At 51.9% G+C, this 19,782-nt stretch overlaps 1 protein-coding gene and 1 pseudogene across 3 annotated transcripts; both read left to right on the top strand.

Annotated features, from left to right (window-relative positions):
- The first annotated feature begins 408 nt into the window (after positions 1-408).
- On the top strand, positions 409-18,798 carry CHRNB4 (cholinergic receptor nicotinic beta 4 subunit). 3 transcript variants are annotated; one of them, XM_054450888.2, is made up of 6 exons: positions 409-649; positions 6,144-6,292; positions 10,364-10,408; positions 10,511-10,620; positions 11,746-12,724; positions 16,376-18,798. In XM_054450888.2, the coding sequence occupies exons 1-6, from the start codon at positions 595-597 to the stop codon at positions 16,532-16,534; spliced, it is 1,497 nt and encodes a 498-aa protein (XP_054306863.1). In that variant the 5' UTR covers positions 409-594; the 3' UTR covers positions 16,535-18,798. The 3 variants fall into 3 exon arrangements, with proteins under 3 accessions (XP_054306863.1, XP_054306864.1, XP_063508888.1); XM_054450889.2 differs by lacking the exon at positions 11,746-12,724; XM_063652818.1 differs by lacking the exon at positions 6,144-6,292 and having other exon boundaries at positions 526-649.
- On the top strand, positions 778-4,614 carry LOC134738296 (uncharacterized; annotated as a pseudogene).
- Positions 18,799-19,782: the final 984 nt, after the last annotated feature.

The raw sequence follows: 19,782 nt of genomic DNA, 5'->3' as shown, positions 1-19,782 counted from the left end.
CAGATTCCACTCACTTTTCCTAAGTGCCCTCCCTGCAAAGTCTGCAGAGAGCAGCGCTCCCTCACGTCGGCTCACCCCGCAGTGTCGTTTCTTTCAGCAAACCCCATGCGAATGAACTTGAGATGAATCATTTGCCTAAAAAGCGTCTTCGAGGTGAGGGAAGGCAAAGCCCAAGGACCTCCCCGCTCAAGCACATGCTCTTTCCCCAACAGTAGAGGGATCCTGCGCTAGCGTCTGCCGCCCTCGAGGGCTCAGCCTCCCCAGCTGTACCAAGGGTGGCCGCACTGTCCTGCCTGCCTTCCTTGGGGGAAGGTTGCGAGGCCCGAGGAGATAGGGAAGCCAGGCGGCAGGTGGGGTCCAGACCACCCAGGGGAGTCGGGGCGGAGCAGCGGGCCCGGTTCATCCCCGAGTGGGCGGGGCTCCCAGCTGCTGCCCACTCGGGGCTCGGCGGGGTTCTCCGCGGGGTCCTAGTGAGCGCCGCCCCGCCAGCAACCCTCCGGGGCAAGGACCGGCGCTCACTCGACCGTGAGGCTCACGGGTGCCCTGTGACCCCACAGCGGAGCTCGCGGCGGCTGCCACCCGGCCCCGCCGGCCATGAGGCGCGTGCCTTCCCTGGTCCTTTTCTTCCTGGTCGCCCTTTGCAGGCGCGGTGAGTTCTTTTCCGGGAAGGAGGGAGGGGCGCCTGGGTTGGGCTGAAAGGGACTGGACTGGCCACAGGTGGGAGGGAAGGGAGGGTGCCCTGCGCCAGGGGGAGTGGCCCGAGATTGTCCCGGCCAGATGGGGGCGTGGGCAGGGCTGAGCCCACTCGCGGAGGCAGCGGGGGCGGGCCTGCGTGGGTGGGTCTGCCAGGTTTGGAGTGGGGGCCGCCTCTTCTCGGAGCCGCTGCGAGGGCCAGGGCCACCCTCCAGGGCGAGTGTCTGTGGGCTGGGCAGCGGGCTGGATGACACCGGCTTTGCAGGCACCGCGGGTCATCCCCATCAGTCTGGGAGGCTGGGAGTATACCGACTCCCGCTCCCAACAGGGCCGGGGCTCCTTCCTTGCCTAAGAGGCGACTTTCCTGAAGCGTGGGTACAGAGGAGCCGGCCACCTGGGCGGTGTAGGCACTTGGGAGCGAATCTGCTGCTCAGCCTTAGAGAGAAGTCCCCTCCAACACAGCTGTGGTAGAGATGGGGAAACTGGGAGGAGAGGGAAGGGGGCTTGCCAAATCAGCAGCCCTGGAATGTTTTGTGCTTTGGGGGTGGATCTCCCAGGAAACACATTTTATGGCACCACTGCCTCTGGTCACCCACCCGAGGTGTGCTGGGCCTGGACAGCCAGCTTGACTGAGGGCCAGGCTGGTGAAGTTGGGCCTGCCACTTAGGAAGGAGACCCAGCCCTTCTCCAGGTAGAATGCAAATGTGAGGACTGCCTTCTCGGGGCCTCAGTTTCCCCACCTGAATTCCAAGGGCCCTTCTAGCTCCTACACTCACCCAGGCTTTTCCTCCAAGCCCCAGTCAGCTTAGAGGACCAGGGCTACCTCTTCCTTGGATAGAGACCCACCATAGGGGAGGCAGGAGGTAGGAGTCAGGGAATATATAAGGAGCTAATAATCTGAGAGGAAGCCATAGCTAGAATTCTAAACTGTGAGTGTGTGTCCAGTTTGGGAAAGCATATCCAATCTAAAAATTTATATTGAAAAAATGGAAAGATATACCCATCATTTTGGAATACAAACTATAGAAAGTAGTTTGTACTACTATAAAGAGGTGGAGCTCTCATCAAAGATGGTGTCTGCAGGCAGTCTGTGTATCGTGGCTCTTCTACTAGCTGGGTGACCCTGTGCCATTTCTTTCACCATCCTGGACCTCAGTTTCCCCATCTGTTCCATGGAGAGAATATGCCCTGCCTACATATTTGGAGACTTGGATGTGTGTGGGGGCCGGTGGCAGTGTTTCTTAGGTGTGGTCCTGGGGCAGCCTGTATCACCCTGTACAGATTTCTGGGTCCCACCCTAGGCTTACAGGATCAGAAACTCTGGGAATAAAGCCTAGGAATCCAGGTGATTAATACACATGATTGAAGAAGCACTAATAGTATGTAATAAGCTCTTTATAAAGATAAATTCTCTACTTAAAAAAAATCATAGGCCAGGTGCGGTGGCTCACACCTGTAATCCCAGCACTTTGGGAGGCTGAGGCGGGCGGATCATGAGGTCAGGAGATCGAGACCATCCTGGCTGACATGGTGAAACCCCGTCTCTACTAAAAATACAAAAAATTAGCCGGGCGTGGTAGCAGGCTCCTGTAGTCCCAGCTACTTGGGAGGCTGAGGCAGGAGAATGGCATGAACCCGGGAGACGGAGGTTGCAGCAGTGAGCTGAGATCACACCACTGCACTCCAGCCTGGGCGACAGATCAAGACTCCGTCTCAGAAAGAAAAAAAGAAAAAATCATAGCTGCCTTTTAATATAAATATCATGTTCCCTTCCTCAGTTAAGGACATACACCCCAGTTGAAAAATCACTCTGCCTTTCCAGATGCAGAATCTAATCTTTCCAATAAGATTCTGTTAACTGTTACTTTCTGTAGTTTGTATTCCAAAACAATAGGTATATCTTTCCATTCTTTCAATACAAATTTTTAGATTGGATATACCTTTCCAAACTGGACACACACTCACACAGTTTAGAATTCCAGCTATGGCTTCCTCTCAGATTATTAGCCCCTTTCTGGCAGGGAACAATTTTTCCCAAGAAGGCCTGGAAGACAAAACCCTGGGCAGAGGCTGGTGGGGCCCACTCCTCATCAGAATCATTGAATCATGACTGACCCCTAGTGGCGGCTTCTCTGTTTAACTGTCAGCCCATGGGCTGGGATGTGACCCCCAACCTTGCTGTGGAAGCTTCCACCCATCCTGGGCCACCCCTGCCACCTGGGGGTGAAAGGCCTGTTCCTTGTCCTTTGAGCCCAGCAGGCCTCACAGGCATTCAGTAGACTGGAAAGTCTAAGCATATGCTGGGCTGGGCTGGGCTCCCCTGCCCCTTTTTGGGGGGCAAGTGGGGTGCCTTCCAGTCCCCAGTAGCCCTGCTGTTTATTCCCACCCTTCAGTGCACCACCCCCTCCCCCGCCCCCTGGCCATACACTCACAAGTACAAACACAGGCGCAGTCACGGGCACACACTGCCAGGGACAGCACCATTTCCAGGCTCTGCGGGGCAGTCTCCTTACAGGGAAGCTAATGAGGCACTGAGGAAGGCTCAGGGGTCAGGGAAGACCTCTGTCGGAAAGAGGCTCCTATACCTGGTTCCTCCTCTGACTTGCTGGGGGCACTTGAGAAAGTTTCTTTCCCCTTTGGTCTCAGTTTCCCCAGCTGAGAAATAGGGGGTTGGGCTAAATGGTCTAAGGTTCTGGGAACCTCTAACTCGAGCCCATAGCTGGTGGTCAAGATGGGGGAGTCCCTCTGGGTCAGCTGAATGCCTGAGAGGCAGGACAGGCCCAAAGGTGAGCCACCTGAGCACATCAGGTGGGCTCGGAGCTGGAGCATGAGCCCCACAGCCTGCAGAGCGGCCCTGGACTTGGGAGGCCTGTCAGACCAGCCTGGTGGGACTTCAGAGATGTGGGATCCAGCCTCCCCTAGTATTGCAGGGCTGGGAGATGGGAGCTGCAGATTCTGACCCCAGAGCTGCCTCAGACATGCCAGATGGGCTTGGGCAAGACACACCCCTCTCTATGAAATAAGTCAGTCCAAACAAACATGCTAAAGAAGGGCTGTGGGAGGGACCCAGCTCTAGCCTGGGGCTACAGACTGGCTTCCAGGGTACTCAAGCAGCTGGCCTCTGGGAAAGGGGTCCTGGGTATAAGAGGCAGGGCTCAGAATCTAGGCCAAGCATCCATAGGACCCCCCTCTGGAGAGCCCAGGGCAGCCTGGGGGAGGGGCAGCAGGCGGCAGGTGCACTAGGAGCATCTTTCACAAGGCACTAAATATTGCATCTGCTCCAGATAGGCAGCGAGTTGGAAAGTGGATGAAGTAGGCAGGGTGGCGGCTGCTCCCCACAACCAGGAGTCCAGCCTAGCACCCACTCCTGAGTCCACCTCAGGCCTGCCTAATTGGGTTGGTCTGTGCTCTGGGCCCTCTGGCCCTACACACAGAGGGAGGGGTTTGGCGCATCTAGGTGAACTGGCCCTTGCGGGAAGATGTAATCGACTCCTGAGCCTGGCGAGCCAGGCAGGCCCTCACCAGCATCCCCATCCCCACCTCTCCAGCCCCCCCTTATTCCCTGATCCTCCCACCTGCTTCCCTGCCCCAGCACTGTTTCATCTGCTCACTCTCATCTCTTTTCCTGCTCCCAGGCTTGCCTCCTCAGATGTCCTTGATTCTCCTCTGAGTCTCCCTTTTTCCAAGCTGCCCCCTCTATGTTTTACACATTCTCCCTGAAGACACTAGAGTACACAAGCCCAAGTCCCTGAACCTCACCTTTACTCCCAGACATGTGAGGGAGATGACATAAAGACCCAAACACCACTTGGCAAGAGATCGGGGGTATGCAGAGGGGCAGATCTGAGGCTATGGAAGCTCAGGGGGGCTCCCTGCAGGAGGCAGTATTTAGGCTGGGTCTTGAATATGGCTCTGAGCTAAGACCTCTGCTCGAAGCTCCAGACGAGGAGCCAGCTGCCAGCTGGACCCCTCCATTTTGTGTCTCAGAGGGACCTTACGCTCTGTAGGTCTAAGTCTGAACCCGGAAAATCCCCCCCATCTCAGTTCTGTTTCTTCTTAGGGAAAGCACCACCTCATACCCATTTCTGCACCCAAACTCACATGTGAGTAATGGGGCTGCTCCCCTGCACTGTAAGTGCTCTGGTGGCAGGAACCATTTCTGGCTTTTGCTTGCTGTTATCCTCAAAATGTAGTAAAATCCCTGGCACAAGATAGACCCTCAGATAATTCATAACTGGTGGGCTGGGGGCAATCTTGGCAGAAGAAAGAGTGTGTTCAAAGAAGTGAGACAAGCTGGGTGTGGTGGTGCACACCTGTAGTCCCAGCTACTAAGGAGGCTGAGGTGGGAGGATCCTTTGAATCTAGGAGGAATCGCTTGAAACCAGCCTGGGCAACATAGCAAGACCCTATCTCTAAAAAAAAAAAAAAAAAAAAGGAAGTGAGACAGTGAAGGTCACAGGGGGAAAGGCAAACAGTAGGCTATGGCCAGAAGAGAGAGTATCTGAGTATCTGGGGTAGAGGTAGAGAGGTGGGAGAAAATCAGATTGAGAAAGATAAGCCAGTGTCAGCGTGGAAAGGGCCTTGAATGCCAAGCCAAAACATTTGATTTTTAAGTCCACCTACAGCTCTCAGAGTTGTGAGTAGGGAAGGGCCCTAGACCAGTTTGCTGTAGAAAGACCGCTCTGGCACTGTATGGTACATGGATAGCAGGGAGAGACTGGGGGTGGAGAGAACAGAAGGAGGGCAGGGGTGGGGAGGTGGGGACATGGCTGTAGCGGTACAGATAAGGAGAACAGACTGAGGGACTTGGAAGGTAAAAGATAGGACTAGGGCTGGGCACGGCAGCTCACACCTGTAATCCCAGCATTTTGAGAGGCCAATGTGGGCAGATCACCTCAGGCCAGGAGGTCGAGAGCAGCCTGGCCAACATGGTGAAACCCCGTTTCTACTAAAATACAAAAATTAGCTGGGTGTGGTGGTACAGGCCTGTAATCCCAGCTACTCTGGAGGCTGAGACAGGAGAATTGCTTGAACTCAGGCAGCGGAGGTTGCAGTGAGCCGAGATCACACCACTGCACTCCAGCCTGGGCGACAGAGTGAGACTCTGTCTCAAAAAAAAAAAAGACAGGACTAAGTGGCCACTTGGATGAACCAAGGGAGAGGTCAAGAAGAGACACCCAGTTTTTGTACCCGATATGTAGCGTGGGATGCCATTCACTGCTAGAGGGAAGAGGAGGAGGAAGAGGTATGGCATGGGAGGAGACAGCTGAGCTCTGTGTTGAGCATATTTAATTTGAAGTCCTCAAGGAGAGACAGGCCTGCCAGCACCTTCACTGCTTCGGCCAGCCCTAAGGGCACCTGTGCTCCCTCTCAGCTCTTCCTGCTGCCACAGGCTGCAGTGGGGGTCAGGTGCACAAGGGCCCAGCAGGTCTGACTGTGTGTTTTCCCAGGGAACTGCCGTGTGGCCAATGCGGAGGAAAAGCTGATGGACGACCTTCTGAACAAAACCCGTTACAATAACCTGATCCGCCCAGCCACCAGCTCCTCACAGCTCATCTCCATCAAGCTGCAGCTCTCCCTGGCCCAGCTTATCAGCGTGGTAGGTGCAGAGGACAGCTGTGGCTCAGGCTCAGGCGGAGAGGCTGCTCATGCCCAAGCCCCAGGCGATCATTGGCCAGAGGAATGAAACTACTATAGTTGACTTAGACTTACCAGTACATGTCAGGGAGGCTGCAGAAGGGTCCATGAAGTTCACAGGTGTCCAATATTTAATGAAGTCATGGTTTTGTTATAACAAAGAAGAAATGAGGGTAGGAGCGGGATGACCATTGGGTAGGCAGCCAATGGGCCTGCCACAGACTCTGCTCAGCTGGGTCTCCAGCATGACCATAAGCTTCTCCTCCTTGTCTTTACAGCCCCGCCCTATTCTCTCCCCTAGACTGCTCAGATAACCTTACATGCTTCTTACTTGTTGGGAGAAGTAAAAACCAGACTGGGGGAACTGATAGGTACAGAGGCCCAGGTGTAGGGGCAGGACCAGAGGCAGTGCAGCACCTATTGAGCCAGGCCGGTGAGGGATGGACAGTGGGCGTGGCTGCTGCAGGCATGGAAAGGAGGAGTGGGTGGCAGCATTCACAGGTACCGTTGTCAGGTTGTCCATATGTGGATGTGGGGCAGAGGTGGGGGTGCTGAGGGAGGAGGTGCCTGGGAATTTCTCTTCTCTTTGCTGCCTCTGAGTTGGAGATGTCAGAGGGAACCATGGCCTATTGTAAACCTTCCCATGTCCCCATCCACAGGGTTAGAACTTCGTCCCTGGAAGCAGCTCTGGGGGAACATTCACAAGGGGAGAGTGCAGGGCGCTGTGTCCAGCCAGGGGAAAGAGACCACCAAGGGGGCTGACCCTCCTCTGGCCAGGTGGCTGCCTTCTGAAATGCCAGACTCTCCCTCTAGCACGGTTGGCCCACACACACCCAGCCTGTCAAACCTACAGCCCTCAGGAAGGCTTTGGCCAAATTAATGACTGGCTCCATCTCCTGGGAAGGACGCACAGCCCCAGGATGGGGAGGGCTGTAGAGCTGTGTACTCTCTGCCCCTCTCCCTCCATAGTCGGACCAGAAGGAAGGAGGGCTTTCAGCCAGGCTCGCTCAGGCTGGTGTCTGAGTGTTATTGTCCAGCCCAGGGCTTCTTGCTTAATGAGTTGAACCCAGCTGCTGCGGTGCAGCTGCCGCCCTAGTGAGGGTGAACGAGCAGGAGGCTCTGCCGCACTTCCAGACTCAGGCTGCCTGGTCAGATCTGCTCTGCGGGCACTATAGGGTGATAGAGGCTACCAGAAGGAGGAGGGGATGCAGCCACTAGCCCCCACCCATGCAAGTTATATTTCTGAAAGCTTGCGTATACAGTAAATACTAGGTTGTGGGTTGCCAGGGTTTGTTTATTTATTTGAGGAGGGAGGGTTATAGGTACAACCAGTTTAAAGATGGAAATTTTTAGAGAGCAGGTAGGGATTTAGGGCTGGGTAAGGAAAGCAGGCTTGTCAAAGCAGCTGTTTTGTAATTGACTCGAGTCTGGTGAGCCAGGCACTCCCTCGCCAGCATCCCCACCCCCACCTCTCCAGCCCCCCTTATTCCCTGACCCTTCCACCTGCTCCCCTGCCCCAGCACTGTTTCCTCTGCTCACTCTCATCTCTTTTCCTTCTCCTGGGCTTGCCTGTTTCGATGTCCTTGACTCTCCTCTGAGTCTCCTTCTTTCCAAGCCATCTCCCCTGTACTTGACAGATCCTCCTGGAAGACACCAGAGTACACAAGCTCAAGTCCCTGAACATCATCTTTACTCCCAGACATGTGAGGGAAATGACATAAAGACCCAAACGCCACTTGGCAAGAGATTGGGGGTATGCAGGGGGGGCAGAACTGAGGCTGTGGAAGCTCAGGGGGTAAGTTTAAACCCAAATATATCAGTAACTACATTAAATGTAAATGGCCTAAATATTCTAATCAAAATGAGACAATTGCCATGCATTCTTCTTCTCCCTCCTCCCTCCCCACCAACAGCCTGGAATGTGGAATTCATGGTTGGAGCTCCAACAGTTATTTTGGTCCATTCTTATGAGGGCCGTACTCTAGGTATGCTGGAGAAGAAAGTTGGAAAGAATCTGGGTACCTATCAGAACTTTGTAGAGCAGAACTGCCATATATGTCTAAAGTGTTAACGTGAGAGGGACATGAATTTCTACTTTATTTAAGCCTGTGTTACTCTGGATCACTGTTACTGGCAGCCAAACCTTATCTTACTGATAATCTTATCTAGTTGTAGGTTCCTTGAGGAAATGACTCCCAAAGTGAGATCAGTATGCTGGAAGTTATCTTGATGAAGGAGAGGCAGCAAAAATAGTACAGACTGAGAACACAAGACTTATCCAAAGTACTAAAGAAGGCCAGGGGGATGAAGGACAGAACAGAGGGACATAGGGAGGTGAAGTGAGGCTGGGAAACCTGGCAAGGCCCCGTAAACCCTGCAAAGGAGCAAGATTTTTATTCTGTAAGTGAAGGAAGCCAAGGAAGTAATCTAAACAGGGATAAAATTGAGGGAGGAAATGACAGGAACTTTGGAAGGTTTATTTGGGCTGCGTACGAAGAAGAGATGTATGTGTGTGTATGGTGGCGGTGGTGGTGGTGTACAGAATGAACATAGACCATTTAGGAGGGTCTTACATGGTCCAGGTGAGACATGGATGATGGTGGCCTGGATTATTATAGTAGGATTCATGTGTATTCAAAAAATATTTATGGAGTATCAAACATGTTAGATACTCTTCTATCTGCCTTATTTTCTCATAGCCATTAGATTCTAGTGGGAGGTGGCAGACAATACGTAGATAGATAGATGATGTTTAGGGGTGAGAAATGCTATGAAAAAAAAAAGAGACTGGGTGAGGTGGTTTGCACCTGTAATGCCAGCAGTTTGGGAGGCTGAGATGCATGGATCACTTTAGCTCAGGAATTTGAGACCAGCCTGGGCATCATGATGAATCCCCACCTCCACAAAAAATTTTTTAAAATTTAGCCAGGTGTGGTGGCCTGTGCCTGTAGTCCCAGCTACTCAGGAGCCTGAGGTGGGAGGATCACTTGAGCCTGGGAGGTGGAGGTTGCAGTGAGCAAAGATCACGCCACTGCCCTCCAGCCTGGGTGACAGAGTGAGACCCTGTCTCAAGAAACACACACACACACATATGAAAGAAAAGAAAGAAAGGAAAGAAAAGAAAGGGAGAAAGAGAAAGAAAGAAAGAAGGAAGGAAGGAAGAAAGAAAGGAAAGGAAAGGAAAAGAAAAGAAAAAGAGAAGGCAGGGCAGGGACCGAGGTGCTATTTTATGTAGGTCAGGGAAGATTTCTCGGCTAGGATGACATTTCTGATAACAGAAGAAAGTGTGGAAGCATCCCAGGGGGTTTCCAGGAAAAGGGAACAGTGTGTGCAGGAGCAAAGAGGCAGTGCAGGAGCAAAGAGGCAGTGCAGGAGCAAAGAGGCAGTGCAGGGAAAGTGGAATGAGCAAATGGCGGAGTGTTGAGATAAGAGGTCATAGAGCTAATGGGATGAGGGGTGGTGGGGAGGCAGATCATTAGGGCCTTGTAGACTCTAAGCAGAACTTTGGCTTTTACTTTGGATGAGATGCAGCAGCAGAGCAATTAGTAGAAGGGATTGAGATTGTAAAGGGATCACCCTGGCTACCATGTAGAGAATAGACTAAAGGCAGGCCAGGACAGAGCAGGAAGACCAGCTAGGGGGCTCCTGCAGTAGTCTAGGTGACAGATGATGGTGGCGGTGGAGAGAAGCAGACAAATATGAGCTGCTTTAGAAGATATAACTTACAAGACTTATCGATGGATCAGAGAGCAAAGTGTCAGAGACAATGTCCACGCTTCTGGCTTGTGGAACTGGATGACTAGGGGTGCCATTCACTGAGACAATGAAGCCAAAGGAGGACCAGGTTTTGGGGAAGATCATGAGCTTTGTGTCAAACATGCTGAGTGTGACATGCCTTTGGACCATCCAAGAGATGTTGGGGTGGCAGTTGGTCACATGGGCCTGGCGCTCACAGCCTTTTGCACAATAAAGTGAAATCCATTTGTGAGGCTCCTCCTTCCTGGTGAACTGATAGCCCCGTTTCCCTCCCCAGAATGAGCGAGAGCAGATCATGACCACCAATGTCTGGCTGAAACAGGTAAGTGCCCTGAAGGGCCCTGAGCCCCAGAGATCTTTTCTTTAGGGCTGCCCTTTGGTGGCAGTGGACCTGCAAGTGACAGGGCCTTGCCTGTCTGTCCAGGAATGGACTGATTACCGCCTGACCTGGAACAGCTCCCGCTACGAGGGTGTGAACATCCTGAGGATCCCTGCAAAGCGCATCTGGTTGCCTGACATCGTGCTTTACAACAAGTGAGTGGCAGGGTTGGTGGAGGCCTGGTGACAGCCAGGCCAGGGCAGCAGGCCCAGCCCTAAGAGTCATCCAGGCCTGAGTCCAACCCTGAGCCCCATCTCTGCTTTACCCAGCCTTCCAGGCCATCAAGCTAGAAGAGAAACAGAGGTGAGCAGAGCCAGAGCCCTCAGTTACAGATGGGGAGTTGGAGGCTGAGGGAGGGGAAGCCTTGTCTGATTCACTGAAGCACAGCTGGGACCACAGCAGTGTCCTGACCTCGAACCCAGCGCCCTTTCTGTGCTCCATACTATCCTTTTGAGCCTCTGTTGCTTTGGCAGTGTTGGTGTTGGTACCACTGATTTACTGTGTGTAAATATCTTAGGCAGGTGGAGGAAGCCAAAGAGACTTTTCCTGAGTCATGATTACACCAGCAGTAGCTTGAAATGGCTAAGAGTATGTGGTCTGGGGACAGACAGACCTGAGTTCAAATCTCAGCTGTCCTGCTTACAAGTTTTCTGACCTTGAAGAAGTCACTTAACCTCTCTGGGCCTTGGCTTTCCCATCTGTAGAATGGGGATAATAATAAAACCTGCCTCACTGGACTACTGAGAGGCTTAAATGAGCTATTCCATGGGAAGCCTTAAGAGTGCTTGATGGGCTGGGCGTGGTGGCTCACACCTGTAATCCCAGCACTTTGGGAGGCCGAGGCAGGTGGATCATCTGAGATCAGGAGTTCGAGACCAGCCTGATCAACATGGAGAAACCCCGTCTCTACTAAAAATACAAAATTAACCGGGCGTGGTGGCGCATGCCTGTAATCCCAGCTACTTGGGAGGCCAAGACAGGAGAATTGCTTGAACCTGGAGGCGGAGGTTGCCGTGAGCTGAGATCGCGCCATTGCACTCCAGCCTGGGCAACAGAGCAAGAGTCCGTCTCAAAAAAAAAAAAAAAAAGAGTGCTTTGATGTTAGGGGTCTCTCCACCACGTAGTTGGCAACAAAAGCAGACCCCTTTCAGTGAGGGCCTGGGGGATTGGAAGGGTGATTAGTGGGAAATAATCCCAAAGGGCTCTTCAGGGAGTTCTGAGAATAGGCCAGGCCTTGTGTATGAGTTTCACGATGTTCTCCATGCCCTGACCCTGCCCAGCGCCGACGGGACCTATGAGGTGTCTGTCTACACCAACTTGATTGTCCGGTCCAACGGCAGTGTCCTGTGGCTGCCCCCTGCCATTTACAAGAGCGCCTGCAAGATTGAGGTGAAGTACTTTCCCTTCGACCAGCAGAACTGCACCCTCAAGTTCCGCTCCTGGACCTATGACCACACGGAGATAGACATGGTCCTCAAGACGCCCACAGCCAGCATGGATGACTTTACTCCCAGTGGTGAGTGGGACATAGTGGCCCTCCCAGGGAGAAGGACAGTGAACCCACAGGACCCCAGCTACGTGGACGTGACTTACGACTTCATCATCAAGCGCAAGCCTCTGTTCTACACCATCAACCTCATCATCCCCTGCGTGCTCACCACCTTGCTGGCTATCCTCGTCTTCTACCTGCCATCCGACTGCGGCGAGAAGATGACGCTGTGCATCTCAGTGCTGCTGGCGCTCACATTCTTCCTGCTGCTCATCTCTAAGATCGTGCCACCCACCTCCCTCGATGTGCCTCTCATCGGCAAGTACCTCATGTTCACCATGGTGCTGGTCACCTTCTCCATCGTCACCAGTGTCTGTGTGCTCAATGTGCACCACCGCTCGCCCAGCACCCACACCATGGCACCCTGGGTCAAGCGCTGCTTCCTGCACAAGCTGCCTACCTTCCTCTTCATGAAGCGCCCTGGCCCCGACAGCAGCCTGGCCAGAGCCTTCCCGCCCAGCAAGTCACGCGTGACCAAGCCCGAGGCCGCCACCACGTCCACCAGCCCCTCCAACCTCTATGGGAACTCCATGTACTTTGTGAACCCCGCCTCTGCAGCTTCCAAGTCTCCAGCCGGCTCCACCCCGGTGGCTATCCCCAGGGATTTCCGGCTGCGGTCCTCTGGGAGGTTCCGACAGGATGTGCAGGAGGCATTAGAAGGTGTCAGCTTCATCGCCCAGCACATGAAGAATGACGATGAAGACCAGAGTGTAAGTTGCTAGCCAGCCCCTGCCCACCTGCCCAACAGAAAGGGCTCAGATAGTAGCACCAATTTCCCACTTCCTGGACTCGCAAACTCTGAATAAGGATCCAAAATTGAAATGAGTTTGTGTTAAATATTATAGCTTCATGCATCCGGGAAGAGGAAGGACGTGCCAGTGATTTTGTTTGTTTGTTTTAGGCGTCCCAGAAGCAAACCCCAAGATGGGGACTTGGGTGCAGGTGGTTTACTTGAGATGTGATCCTGGGAAGCACAGTGAGGAAGGAGGGAAAGTGAGACAGGGAAAGGAGAATGAACGAGCAGGATACTGCTGTGGGTACCCGGGACTCAGTACCCTTGCAGACCCTCTGAGGACCCATGGGAACAAGCCTCAGGATCACCCCCCTGGAAGGAGGCTGAGGTATTTACCCACCAGCCCCCATTCCCTAATGGAATGGGGGAATGGCTACTCAGATGAGGGTAGCCCCAGGACATTAACTCCCCTGCGCTTCCAGGTAATGCCAGCCTGCCAGAACAAGTGCCCTTGGTGCTGGAGAAAGCCCTGAGGCAGAGGAGAGAGGAAATGCGGGTGCCAGAAACGGAAGGCTGGGAAGTGACTCTGCAGGCTTTAGGGAACACAGGCAGGCTGGGGTACCAAGCGCATCTGCCCCATCCTCCTCAGACTTGCAAAGAAGCCATTCAAGCACTTATAGCTTCCAGGGTTATAGGAACATCAGTAAAAATACTATGATTACCAGGGTAATGATTTAATCAATTGTGCTAACTAAAATTACAGATTTTTGTTTATTTATTTGAGATGGAGTTTTGCTCTTGTCACCCAGGCTGGAGTGCAGTGACACGATCTCAGCTCACTGCAACCTCTGCCTCCCAGGTTCAAGCGATTCTCCTGCCTCAGCCTCCCAAGTAGCTGGAATTACAGGTGCCTGCCACCACACCTGGCTAATTTTTGTATTTTTAATAGAGACGGTGTTTCACCATGTTGGCCAGGCTGGTCTTGAACTCCTGACTTCAGGTGATCTGCCCACCTCAGCCTCCCAAAGTGCTGGGATTACAGGCGTGAGCCACCGAACCTGACCTAGAATTACGGATTTTTTAAAAAGAGGTTTAATTTACTTTCACAGGATAAAACAATGAGTGCTGGAGTCTGGGTATTTCACATGACTCCTTTGAATAAATAACACTTCTAAGGACAACGTCATAGTAACAACACAGAATGTGGTGGTGACAAATTTTCACACCCATTTCCATACCAGTAGGGAGAACAAGTTTCATGCTCTTGTGAATGTTCTCATATCAACACCTTCAGATCAGATTCTTTGGACAGGTTTTTACTATACAACATGGTGTCTACCCCTGTGCAGCTGCATGGACAAAAGTGGACGTCTCGTTCTTTTTGAGATTGCTTTCCACTCGCTGTATTCTCAAGGAGAAGCACCAGCATTCCATTAGTTAGCCCACAGAGAAAAGAGCAGGAACAGCTCCAGAATCACACTGTGCCAAGAAAAGAAGAGAAATGCAAACAAATGGAATATAGGACATGAGATATTCTTCTAGTGTAGTTCTTGGACCAGCAGCACTGGCATTGCCTGCGAGCTTATCAGAAATGCAGAGTCTCAGGCCCCAATCCAGACCTGCTGGCTCCAAACCTGCATTTTAACCAGGTCCCCAGGAGATCCCCAGACCCATTGCAGTTTGAGAAGCACAGCTCTATAGGACTCTCAGATTTCACTTTCTAAAACATTAATTTGATCATGCTATTACTTAGGTTAAACCATTCTGTAGGTCAGCATCACCTGATTCATTGGTTCCCAAACATTAATGTGCAGCGTGGGGCCCTTCTGGCTAAGTGAGAACCACGTGGGCAACGCTGTGGGACCACCCTTTCTGACTGAGCCAGGATCTCTGGGGGAGACATATTGGAGCCTGCATTTTTAACCAATCCCTGGTGGTTCGTGTGCACATTCTAGATTGAGAAGTACTCGTCTCCTGCATCCCTGGCCGAGCCGGCACCCACCCTGAACTCTTCTAAAGACCTCACCACCCCCTTGGCACTCACGTGCCTTCTGCTCTTTCTAGCTCAATTAATTACAAGCCTCTTAAGGGAAGGAGCCAGGCAGGACCACTGTTATTATAATCACCAGTGTTTATTAAGCTCCAACCACACATCAGGTGCTCTGCTAGGAGCTGACATACATTACTGCTAACCCTTCCTGGAATCCTGTAAAGTGGCTTTTAGTAGAACCCCCATTTTACATTAAGGAAACTTTCAAAGCGAAGCTCAGAGAGGTTCACTGACTTGGCCAGTGTCACACAGCTGGCCCAGGCTCTGTACCCAGATCTGCCTGTCATCCTTAAACTCTCTTGCCCTTCCTACTTTCTTGCCCTGCACTGAGCACATGGCCGGCTTATTGGTTGATTAACTTTCTTATGGATGGTTGGAGAAAAGAGGCTTTCTTCCCTTCCGGAGCATGCCTGCCCCTAAGCCAGCCCGCACCGCTTCTCATCTTCAGTACTTTTACCCACCCTGGTGATTAACTGGTCACTATAAATAGCACAAAAATATTAAAAGGGGGAAAAACGCACACACACACACTGCTTGAATTTAGGGCTGTTAAAAAGAAACCCAAGAAAGCCAAGGAGTGCTCTGTGGAGAGAACTGTGTTGTGCCTGCTGAGTCTTGGGGACAGGTGCCAGGCATGCTTGGTTGCGGGTGTCGGGTTGGCTTGACACAGGATTATCCTGCACGTTAGATACACCATTGACAGGGCCTTGACAAATTGGGTCACTGACGTCAGCATGCCCGTTGCTGCCCACATTTCCAACTCCAGAGCCTCTGCTGATCTCCCAAGCCTTCAGATCCAGCCCGTCTCTGCCAGGGAATGAATGCAGTAAGAGCCAGCCAGGCCAGGGGTGTGAAAGCAGGCATCGGTGAGGGAGACCAGGATCCTGGGCACACAGGCGTTTCTCTGGGCTCTCCCCCAGTGCAAAGGAGACAGGCCGAACTGTGGTGGCCCCTCTGGAGGCCAGCCAGGTCTCTGCCAACCTCACACCCCGCAGCAGGGTCTAAGAAGACCAGAGAGACCTGAATGATGCAGCAGGAGGAGGCTGGGTCTTAATTACAGGAAACAGACGCTGCTGTGAACAGACTTGAACAAATTAAACAGCAGGATTTCCAGGTGTTCTGTAAGCCCCCATTTCCCTGCTCCCACTGAACTAGGTGGGAGCCACCTAGTTCTTTCTTCAGCTAGAACCAGCTCAGGCAGTGAGTTTGGGGTAAAAATGAGAAGATGGGGCTTTGAGATCCTCAGGCCCTATCTCCTATTTATAACCAGATTTTGTTTTCAAATCATAATATGCAGTATTAACAAGCCCTCACATTCCTAACTTTTCTGTACAGCCCAAGTTCCCAGTGGCCCTCCAGTGCTGTGGGGGACAGGCAGGGGTGGAGGTGGAGAACAGCCAGAGAGGATCAGAGCTGCCCAGCTGAGAGGCCAGCCTGGGACTCAGAACTTGCCCCCCTAGTATGCAGTTCCATGCCTGTGGCCTGTGGAGTCCCTGGCCAGAGAGTAAGGGCCTGACTTGGGGAAAGGAGGGACCCCAGTACTTGGCACCTGTGACCAGCTCCTCTGTCTGCCTGCAGGTCGTTGAGGACTGGAAGTACGTGGCTATGGTGGTGGACCGGCTGTTCCTGTGGGTGTTCGTGTTTGTGTGCGTCCTGGGCACTGTGGGGCTCTTCCTACCGCCCCTCTTCCAGACCCATGCGGCTTCTGAGGGGCCCTACGCTGCCCAGCGTGACTGAGGGCCCCCTGGGTTGTGGGGTGAGAGGATGTGAGTGGCCGGGTGGGCAGTTTGCTGCTTCCTTCTGGGTTGTGGCTGATGAGGCCCTAAATAAATATGTGACCATTGGCCATCAACCCCATCAAACCAGCCACAGCGGTGGAAGAGGCAAGGATGGGGGCCTGGACTGTCCTCTGTGAATGCCTCGGAGGGATCCCAGGAAGCCCCAGCAGGAGGGAGCTTCAGACAGTTCAATTCTGGCCTCCCTTCCTTCCCTGCACCGGGATAAAGATGACATCGTAGCAGCACCTACTATGCCTCAGGCATGGTGCCGGCCTGCCTCTCCATCGCCATCTCTCTCCATTTCCCCTTGTCCAGTCCCTCACACACTTCTAGATTCTTCCCAGCTCAGAGGCTTGGCATTTGCCATATCATCATCTTTTTTTCTTTTAAACGGAGTCTTGCTCTATCGCCCAGGCTGGAGTGCAATGGTGCGATCTCAGGTCAAGTGATTCTCCTGCCTCAGCCTCCCAAGTAGCTGGGATTACAGGAAGCCGCCACCACGCCCAGCTAATTTTTGTATTTTTGTGGGCCAGGCTGATTTCGAACTCCTGACCTCAAGTGATCCACCTGCCTCGGCCTCCCAAAGTGCTAGGATTTCAAGTATGAGCCACTATGCCTGGCCTTCCCTATCTTCTACCTGAACCTTCTTCCTCTTCCCCCAGGGCTTCCCAAGCTCTTTCCACAGCCACATCAGTCAGGGCATGGCTCAATCCATTCTTTGCTCCAATGTCACCTCCTCTGAGAGGCCTTCCCTAACCACCCATCCATTCTAAAGCAGCCTCCCTACGGTCACGTTACCCTGCCTCCTTCCTCGAGCACCCCTCGGTACCTGCCGCTCTTATCTGGTGGCATGTATGCCATCCACAACTCACCCACTAGAGTGTGAGCTCCATGAGACCAGGGACCTGCTCCTTCACATTCATGGTGGTATCCCCAGGGCCTAGGACAGAGCTTGGCACACAGTAGGTGCTCAATAAATGTTTGTTGAATGAATGAATGGCTCCTACCCCTCCTTCAAGTCCAGATGCCCCTCCTCTGAGCAGCCATCCCTAGTTCCCCCATCTGAAAGGCACGGCCTGCTCCTCCATGACTCTACGGCGCTGGTCACTTTCCACTTGTCTATCGTGGCTGGGTTCAGGTCTGTCTCCGCACGGATGCTCTGATTCACTCCTCGCACATACTGCCTTTTGCACAGTGCCTGGTATGTAGTAGGTACCCAAAATATTTGTGGAATTGAGGACGTTCTAAAAAATTCTATTTTAAAAATTATTATACAATAAAATTGACTTTTAAATATATAGTTCTAGGAATTTTAACACATGTATAGATTGGTATAACCACCATCACAATCAGGACGCAGGAAAGATCTGTCACGCAGAACAACTCCCTCCTGCTATTTCTTTAGAGTCCTGACTCCCTGCACTCCTAGCCCCTGGCAACCACATATCTTTTCTCCATCACTACAGTTGGGTCTTTTCAAGAATGCCATTTAAATGAAATCATACAGTAGTGACCTTTGGAGACTGGCTTCTTTCACTCAGCATAGTGTCTTCGAGATTCAATCAAGTTGGGTTTTTTTGTATTGCTGAGGAGTGTTCAGTTGTATGATGTTGACGCACATTTAGGCTCTTTCCAGTTTTTGGCAATTATGAATAGAGCTGATAAAAAGATTCACATATAGGATTGTGTATGAATAAAAGTTTTCATTTATTTAAACACTCAGGAGGGTGATTGCTAGGTTATATGATAAGTGTATATTTAACTTTATATGAAACTGTTGAGGCCGGGCATGGTGGCTCACACCTGTAACCCTAACACTTTGGGAGGCCGAGGTGTTGGATCACCTAAGGTCAGGAGTTCAAGACCAGCTTGGCCAACATGGTAAAACCCTGTCTCTACTAAAAATATAAAAATTAGCCAGGTGTGGTGGTGTGTGTCTGTAATCCCAGCTACTCGGGAGGCTGAGGCAGGAGAATCGCTTGAACCTGCGAGGCAGAGGTTGCAGTGAGCCGAGATTGTGCCACTGGACTCCAGCCTCGGTGACAGAGCGAGACTCTGTCAAAAAAAAAAAAAAAAAAAAACAAAAGAAAGAAACTGTCAAACTTTTCTGGAGTGGCTATACCATTTTGCAATCCCACCAAAGTATGAGAGAGCCAGTTGTTCAGCAACTGGATTCCACCCTGGCTTTAATTTGCATTTGCCTGATGGCTAATGATTGGAACATCTTCCATGTGCTGTGTTTTTTTTTTTTTGTCTTCTGTATACCTCTTTGGTGAAGAGTCTGTTGAACTCTTTTGCTCACTTAAAAAATTGTTCGTTTTCTTACCATTGAGACTTTTTTTTAGAAAACAACTTTATTGAGGTATAATTTACATACCATAAAATCCACCCATTTTAAGTGTACAATTCCATGAGTTTTCATAAGCTTATCAGCAGAATCCAGTTTTAGAACATCTGCATCACCCCAATAAGACCCCTCATATGCATCCATACTTAGTGTTGAGTTTTGAGAGTTCCTTATACATTCTGGATACAAGTCCTTTGTTGGATATATAACTTACAGTATTGTCCCAATGGGGGACATTTGCCAAGAGATGAGAATGGAGATGAGAATTGGAGGCCTGAGAGGTGGGTCCCAATTCTTTCAAACGTTTTCCATTCCACAAACTGTCTCCTTTTGTTTGGTTTTAATATGGGTAAACAGCACATTCTGGAAACAATAAAGGCGACTCACCATTTGCTGAACGCCAGGAGGAGTTTATGACAGAACTTCCTCCTGCAAAAAAGGGATGTCAAAGAAGCCAACATCAAGGTGCCCCCCATCCCTGGTGGGTGGTCAGAGAGGGCAGGAGGCTCCAGGGCACCCTGCCTGGCCAATCAGTGCACATTCTTGGGGTTGCAGATGGTGGTGGGGAAGGGGACAGAGAGGTTCTGCAGGGGACTAGGGTGGGAACCCCATTGCCCTCTCAGATTGCTTCATCAGAAGAGCAGATGAGGCTGGACACAGTGGCTCACGCCTGTAATCCCAGCACTTTGGGAGACCAAGGCAGGAGAAGCGCTGAGCCCAGGAGTTCCAGACCAGTCTGGGCAACCACAGGGAGACGCCTCTCACCGCAAAAATAAAAAATTAACCAGACGTGGTGGTGCGTGCCTGTGGTCCCAGCTACTCCAGAGGCTGAGGTGGGAGGATCACTTGAGCCCAGGACG

The sequence above is a fragment of the Pongo pygmaeus genome, chromosome 16 (assembly GCF_028885625.2).
Source record: "Pongo pygmaeus isolate AG05252 chromosome 16, NHGRI_mPonPyg2-v2.0_pri, whole genome shotgun sequence".
NCBI classification, from domain to species: Eukaryota; Metazoa; Chordata; class Mammalia; order Primates; family Hominidae; genus Pongo; species Pongo pygmaeus.
Note: the sequence above shows the minus strand (reverse complement) of the source record. Positions and strands in the feature narration are given on the sequence as shown.